The sequence below is a fragment of the Acyrthosiphon pisum genome, chromosome X, assembly GCF_005508785.2.
Source record: "Acyrthosiphon pisum isolate AL4f chromosome X, pea_aphid_22Mar2018_4r6ur, whole genome shotgun sequence".
Taxonomy (NCBI): domain Eukaryota; kingdom Metazoa; phylum Arthropoda; class Insecta; order Hemiptera; family Aphididae; genus Acyrthosiphon; species Acyrthosiphon pisum.
The window spans coordinates 41434310-41443198 of NC_042493.1; the positions used below are offsets into that span (position 1 = coordinate 41434310).

The 8889-nt window shown below is 26.9% G+C and overlaps 1 protein-coding gene across 1 annotated transcript; it reads left to right on the forward strand.

Moving 5' to 3' along the window:
• The first annotated feature begins 3738 nt into the window (after positions 1-3738).
• On the forward strand, positions 3739-4231 carry LOC103308529. The gene has a single exon (XM_008182059.2). The coding sequence runs from the start codon at positions 3797-3799 to the stop codon at positions 4229-4231; it is 435 nt and encodes a 144-aa protein (XP_008180281.1). The 5' UTR covers positions 3739-3796.
• Positions 4232-8889: the final 4658 nt, after the last annotated feature.

The window sequence follows — 8889 nt, forward strand, 5'->3', positions numbered from 1 at the left end:
TAGTGCTTGATATTAGCTTAAATAGTGATGTACAACCTATTAATTTTCCACGTCGTCAAATTTATGACAAGAACATAGTTTTTAAAGTTTATGGTACAAAGTATATCCTTGGATTGAAAAATCGATGACTTCAATTCACTAACTATATTTTAATAATAATTATATTTTTATATTATTATAATTATATTTTATGTAAGTAGGTAGGTACTTATAATCACAAAAAACTATTGTTTCATTTGTATTCACTTTTAATATATTTGAAATATTATTAACAAGTCAAACAGAAGGAATAAATTATGTTATATTAGACATATTATATGATCATTTTTTCTAATTAAATTTAAAAATGTTATAAAAAGTTTTTGAAAAATAATGTGTACCTATATAAATTAAAACAATTATGACCGGGCCTGTCCTACATTTTTATCCTGGGCACGCCTCTGCACATTTTCATACACCAAATAAAATAAAATTAGTAAATAGTTACTAATCAGTAAAAATTGTTTCAGATCTGAATTTATAACATGCGAAGAAAAATTCATCACAGAGAATCAAGTTCCAAACAATCATATTTCCCTCCGTGAAGCCGCAACAAAAGCATCGACGGGGTCGGGGCAAGGCTTTGTAAGATGCACATGTAAAACGTCCTGCGGAACAAATCGCTGTTTATGTAGAAAAAATAAAATATTATGCAATTCTAAATGCCACAATAGTTTGTCTTGTCAAAATAAATAATATAATAAATTCCTATAATAATTATTCTAATGTGTACTTATATTTCTACTTTTCCCTAGTTAAAACTAGTTTAACCTATCAATATAAAAATTAAGGATTTTAACTAGATAATTCTAGTTTTCACCGATATATTTTATATACAACTAGTTTTGATGGTGATGGTCTTAGTAAATTCTAGTTTTAACTAGTTAAGACCAGAAATGACTAAAGGGATTTGTGGAAACTAGTTTTGACTAGTTAAAACTAGTTTCGACGGATTTCGGGTTTTAACTGTAACATACACATTACACACAATGGTGTTTTCCAATGTAATTTTGTTATCAAAAATGAATTTAACTTACTGTAGCACTAATGCCTAGCATAATAGTAAAATTAATTACTTTAATTACATTAATATCATATATTTAACTTAGTAATATTATAAGGCGAAAGACTGTCTTCCTTCAGAATTATTTCGTATACAATGGTTATTGAATTCAAATTTAACTTATCCATTACAGTGGCTCTCTTAGCATCTAATGTAGAGTAGATCGTTACTCGCTTTTCTTTTAAATTCAGTTCTCTGAACCATGAAAAAAAAATTAAATTTACTCTGCTATTTCATGAGAACTTTAAAAGAAATATGTAAATGCTATTAAATTTCAACCATGATGATTATAATTTAATACCAATACAAATATTTTTGAAATAACAAAAATGTTATTCTTTTTTTAAATATCCAGTTTCATCAAAATGTCTATAAAAAAACATTGTGTCATTATAAATAGGTAAACAATTTTTCAGTTTATTTAAGAACCATACTTAAGGGAGATTTTATTCTATAATTCTCATTTTGTGATAGTTTGAATAGTTTAATTGCATCTAAACCAATTAATAAATCATATGAAAAATTATTATTTTTAATAACAAATACATCTATAACTTTTTCAGTTTTATTTATCTTTAAATGTAAACGAGCCCGGCTATTGGTTAAATTTACTCCACTAGTTGTTTTAAGAAAACTATGGTTTTCTATAATTTTTGTTTTAATTGTTTTATAATTCTGTGATTCACTAATGTAATGTTAGAGCCACTAACATAAATACCTTTGATTTTTTTTGATTTATCAATTATTACATTTAGTTCGATTAGTGTTGTAAATTTTTCTGGGCGCTCTAGTTTTTTTGCTTGTCTAATTCAATCTTCAGAAATTCATCAATTTCCGTTTGGTTTGCTTCAGCCACATTTACCTTTTTCATGTCTATATATTGTTGTTTATTGCGGCATAAATGGAGTGGATGATAACGTTCTGGGTTATTTAAGGCTTCACACTTACTACAAGGTTTTTTTTCATAAGACGGTTTTGATACCACACTGTATTTCTTGTCTGCTTTACTGTTTCCAGTTGCTGTTATTGTGTTACTATTAAATTTCATTTTTTCTTCTTTTTCTTGTTTATTATACCCTGTGTCATACATTCTAATTCTATTCATTAATAAGTCTGTATTTGTAATCTCCTCTTTATCTAATTTATCCTGTATATTTAACGGTAAACCCATAACGATCAAATTTATTCTGGACATATTAGACATAGAATTCTCAATTTCGAGTAATAAACGTTCTTTCTTTAAAGCATAATCAATTAGTGATCCGTTTATATATTTATAGTTATATTGCAAACCTTAGGGCCGATTTTACCAAAAAAGCTTTAATCACGATTTCAGTAATCATGGTTAAAAGTTAATCGTGATTTATTCTCAATTGGATTTCACCACGTTAATCACGGTTCCACTAAACACGATTACGGTAACCTCGATTAACCGTATTAATCGTGATTAACGTTACTAGTATCTATAGTCATGGTCAGCTGTGTCGTCTGATAAGATAACAACAGTTCGTTGATCGTTTTTCGTGTTTCAATTTCAAAATTTTTATCTGTACACTGTAGTACTGTATAGACGTATAGTGTACTGTATTTTATAGTTTACAATAACAAATTGAATTTAAAATTAACATTACCGTTAATAGTTAATACGTCATCAAATTTAAACTATGGAAAGTCAAAATTTAAAGAGGAAACGAGAGCGTACTTTTGAGTACGTGGAGAAGTCAGTTCTCTTGGACTTAGTAACTGAGCACTTCAATATTATTGAATTCAAGAAGACGGATGTGGTGAGTGTGAAATTAAAAAACGCTGAATGGCAAAAAATTGCTGAGAAATTCACCGCGACATCATCAACTTACCCAAGAGACTCCCATAGCTTGAAAACGCTTTGGGAAAATCTTAAGCGGAAGGCGAAGGCGGCATTAGGTATGCAAGCAGATAATACATACACATTACATAAATCATGTGATTTGACATTTTTATTAATTGATATTCTATTCTTTTTTTAGGAGGAGGAAAAGCGAGGAAAGTAGTAGCTGATCCAATAGTAGACATGGTTGTGGGGCTTATTCGGCCACATGTCGAACCCTTTCATAATATATATGACGACAATTATGAAGAGGGTATGAGCAACATCACCACTGGTATGTCTATTTATTATATAGTTATAATTATAACATTATTTGATTCATAAAAATATTAAGAAATTAATATTAAATAATAAAAAAAAAATGATCATTTTTAAAATAAAATACATAGTAACAGAAATAGAACCAAAATATTTTTAAAACTATATCTAACTAAATAAATAATAGGGTTGTTTATCTGTTAAATAAAAAATATTTGTGTATAACATAAATGTATTTTTTTAAATATAAAGCTTTTTTGTACTATAGCTTAAAACACTAGATTATGATATTATATGATATGTTTATTTTTAATAATATCTTAATGACAAATTTACTTAACTTTTTATATATTACAGATAAAACAGATACTAATGAGTTTGAAGAAATTATTGTAAAAGATGTGTTATGCCCTGAGGTTAGTAACATTAATTAGTTAATAATCCCATCATATCAAAAGCTTATACTTAAGTATACCTCATAACTTCTTGTGTTATTATAGGATATCAACAATGATTTAGAAGATGAGGACATTTTATTGCAAAATAATTGGTCTCAATACAATCCTGCCATGATGAAGACTCAGATATCCGCTGCTCTTCGCCAGCCTCCAAAAGCATCCCTACCAATACCCTCCACTTCAAAAATGTCAACTAATATAACTAATGCTAATATGTCAGAGGACATTCAGCCCATAACTGTATTAACTCCCCCAAAAGATGTAGATGGCAAAAAAGGAGTGTCACGAAGAAGACCAGTTCTGAACACCACATTAGCTTCCGAAACATTTTTGGAAGCCAAAAAATTATCTCTTGATGCAATGAGTAGGGATGCTGTAGAAGAGTTCAAAGTGCAGATGAAAATCTTAAAATTAAAGTTACTACAAGAGGAAGAAAAATTAAAACAAGAAAAAATGAAGACTGAAATACTGAAACTCCAGATCCAGCGTGAGACTGGAACAGAATGGGTATTTGACAGAAATAATGAGACTGATAACATAGACTGATTATTTATTGTTATATTTATTATTATTATTATTATGTTTTAATTCAAGTTTTTATTATTTTATTATTATTATGATTTAATTCAAGTTTTTATTATTTTATTATTATTATGATTTAATTCAAGTTTTTATGATATTATGTTTTTATATACCACAGAAAATTTATTTTTATGTTATACATTTCAATTTTTTGTTTTTATATTATGTTTAATAAAATATATTATACCTCAAAACAAGGATACCAGAGATCATATTTTATATTATTATAATTTTTTTTTTTGTTTGGAACACAGAAAAATAAAATAGAATATGGTTTAACAATAATTTATTTTCAAAACATGTTGTAGGTGAGTAAACATATTGCTTAACACTAATCATTTTGTTGATGTGTGATTAATCTGAAACAAAAAACAAGAAAAAGGTTAGATAATAAATTGGTACTTTAAAATAAACCTAGATTATATTCAACAAACATCTAATAATATCAACAAAAATAAATATAAAAGTTGTGACTGGAAAAATCTCAATAAAAAATTATGATATTAATGATTCTATTTTTTTTTTTTTTTTATACTAATTGAAACATTTTAATTAACTATATAAAAAAACATTAAAGATAATTCTTCATATTATGAAGGTTCCTTATCGAATACAATATATTTAAATTTTTGAAATTAAAAAATAAAAAATAAATAAATCATTTATTTTACATTTTGTAAATGTATTGACAAAAAATGTGAAAATGTTTGCCCATCTATTTTTAAGACATATATGTACATATAGTTAAATATTTAGGTCTGTATATTGACAATTGTCTAAAATGGAATGTACATATTAATAATTGAATTCAATTAATTGATATTATCGTTAAAAAAATATTTACTAAGTAAATATTTAACCATTGAACTAATTGAAGATATAGATACAAGTACCTACATACTTGTAATTGTAAAACAATTGTAGGTATACTTTTGAAAATAGAAATTATAGGTGTACACATTTCTATGATTTTCTGGTAGTGTAATAATATAAGCTTCCACTACCACATTTCAAATACAGTAATGCAATTGCTACAATTGTACCACTGTGATCATGAAACATGAATCATATGATCTACTTGTGAATTATGATTAAAGATTTTTTAAAACCAATAATTTGATAGAACAGTTTATATTATTATAAAGTGCAACTGTATGCACTATGTAACTATACCATAGGCTTATACTACAAGTCTCTACTATAATAACTATTATTTTTATGCTGTTCACTAATACATGATAAATGTAGGTAATGCATTTTTTTAAATCCTATTATTTTTTATTAATACAAATATTTTTTGTTAATTTATTATGTATTATGCAATCATACAATAATTGAGTAAAATTTTTTTATCACACACAATATTATTGTTATAATTTTGAATTATTAACTGCAATATTGAATACCCTCATAGGTACTTGTTAATTGGAAATAAATAATAATAAACAAATACCTATCTAACATTTCACTAAAAAGCATTCCTATTCTACTTGTTTTAAGCTCAATAGTCAATACTTATTTAACTAAACACAGCCAATGGCTGGGGAGTGTCCAACTATTGCAATGTAAATTTTTTCTCTTATACATTTTTAAACTATAGTTGGAAAATAAATAAAATATCGAAAAAAAAAAGAAAAAAATTGAATAAAGGCTAACAAAAAAATTAAAAATAAATTTTATGGTACTAAAATGAATTTTCTTACAAATTCAAAGCTCTATATATTATGTACTTATATTTATTATGAATATTATTTTGATTGTGCAATCAACTTATTAATATTATTGTATTTAATCATAATTTACCTCTCAAAGTGACCATCTATTAACGCCTGTCACCCACTGTTTTGCTGTGTTACTCTTCGATTAATGGGGTTTGGCGCATATTCAATGTCTATGTTATCCTGGGCAAGTATTTCTTCCCAAGGAGCAGGGAGTATCATATCAAAGCCTCTGGGGACTTCTTCTCCAGCTATTCGGGCAATATTATGCAATACTAATGTTGCAGTGATGATAGGGAAAACACGCATCAGTTTTACTCGTAAACCTAAAACCATTCTTTTGCACCTTATTCTAATAATAATCCTAAACTCTGCACTTTTTTTTCCACCAGTGACTATATCTGTCACATTTTTTCTCAAACTGTACCACGGTCTTAGATTATTAGGTCTGGCAACTTGATAATGGAATCCGTGCTTCTAATGACCGGACAGGGAATAGTCATGCACACGTGTCACTATCTAGCGGATTAATATTTTAGTTTTTATTTATTAACCGGGCTTTCATTCTGCAGCAGCTGCCAGCTTTTCTACTGTATTGGAAAGTACTAGGGGAGTAGGTTTGGACTTTTAGGAGAGAAATGTCTGGAGGGAGGAGGACGAAGTCATATTTTATATTTTTAAATGCTAAACTAACACAGAAGAAAGCATTGTAAAACCAATACACTCATATCCCCGCCTAAATCTAAAACATTAATCAAAAATTGCGCCAAAAGTTATTAAAACAGAGGTATATTGTTAAGTAATTTAACTTAGGTAATGAGTGTTTTCGTAGATTATAACTTTTGGATTTTTTTTTATATTATTAATCAGTCCGACTCTTAGTCATCATGCCAAAAAAATATGCCATATGCAATATAGGTACAGAAGGGGTACAGACTTTTATAGTCACTAAAAAGCGTAGAAAAAATTGGGAATTTGTAGTTCCAATTCCTTTATTAGTAGGTTATCGAATTTGTCAAACACATTTTCCCAAAGCTTTTTTGATAAAAGAAAATATAAAAGACGGTCCAGAACAAACAAAACGTTCAAGAGTAAGTTTTTCAAACTAAAATGTATAATATGTGTTATATAATAAAATAATATATTTATATAATACATTTTTTTTTTTTATTATTCTTAGCTTTTAGTAATAAACTAAAATAGCTCGACAGTCAATATAGATATAAAACATTTACATTATATTATTTACATTATTCTTTTTTTAACATATATTTTTATAATAAGGTACTTTTAAAAGCAGATGCATATCCTATAGTTGAATTTGAAGGTTTAACTAATAATATTCCTGATACTGTTGATGCAATTGTCGATGAAGGCAATATACATACAAATCAACTGCCTTTGAAATCAAACAGTGTTGTAAAAAAACTGATTATTAGTCATGAGAATTCCAATGATAATTCTGATGAATTAGCTCTGCCTATTTTGCCTATCTCCTCATATAATGTTTCTGGAATGGTAAATAGTAACATTAGTTTTATATTTTTATATTATATTTTCGTTTTTCACTCACATATTCTGTCATTCATAATTTTGCTTTTTTCTTAGAAATAATATGAAAATAATAGATCTCAAATGTGTAGTATTCCAGTCCATACAAATTTAATAAGAGAGCCAAACCTTGACCATAGTAAAATAACCAATTCTATAAAAAATATTTTTGAACAAATATATTTAAATATGGACTCTGTGCAGTTTCCTTCAAAATGGTGCAGAATCATTCCTGGATATAATAAAAGTGTTTTATATAGTAAAATGTTGTTAAAAGAAATTGATTTATAGCCATACTTTGAGCGATCTGTAAGCATAGATGAAAATGCAACAATAAAATGTTCAAATATGAATGATACAATTCAGATTAGTCATCTTAAATTAAAGTCAAATTTGGTACAAAGTATACAGGAACTTGAAGACGTAATTTGTAAGGTGGATAGTGCTATAATGTACGAAGGAGTTAATATACCAACAGAAGCGTTGAAATATAAAACAAATACTCTATGCATTGATAGTAATGGACATTTTCGACATATTGGATGTTCGTTAATAGTTAATGAAGAATTAACTATTAACAGATTAAATGATAATAAAATAATTAGACAATGTAAATTTTGTAGGATAGCATTGATTAGATGCCAAAGAAAAAAATTGCGTATGAAAAACACACCTGTTGTAAAACGTGTTCGTTTACTTTGTACTCCAAGTAAACTTGAAAAGCTTAAGTTACTTTGTCAGCGTAATAAAAATATAAGAGAATTGAATCGTCGTGCTGGAAAACAATTAAACAAATTAAAAAGTAAATTAAATATCTGTCAAACAAAATGTAGTAATTTAGATGAATCAACTATATTAAAAAATTTAACATCCAATGATATTCCAAAAAATTATCAATTGGTAATAAAGGAAATAATAGCTACCTCCAAGAGAAAAAGTTCAAAAGGTAATCGATATACAGAAGACTGGATAATGCTATGTATGCTTTTACATATTAGATCACCAGCTGGTTATTCTTTTATGCAAAATAATAAATTGTTACCACTACCTTCAGTCAGAAGAATCAGAGAGTATTTGTCAATGATAAATACTACATGTGGATATGACAAACAATTTTTTGATATTTTAAAAAAAAATTTAGATACTAAAACAGATCTTCAAAAGCATGGTGTTTTGATATTTGACGAAATCTCGCTTAGAGAAAGTGTTGCAGTAAATTCTAAATCTCTCACTTATACAGGTTTAATAGATTTTGGAGAAGATGATGAAATTAACTTACCAACAATATTCTATAATCGTGCCAAACAAATAATTTTAATACAAATATTAAAATAAAAAAATTCTCATGAAATT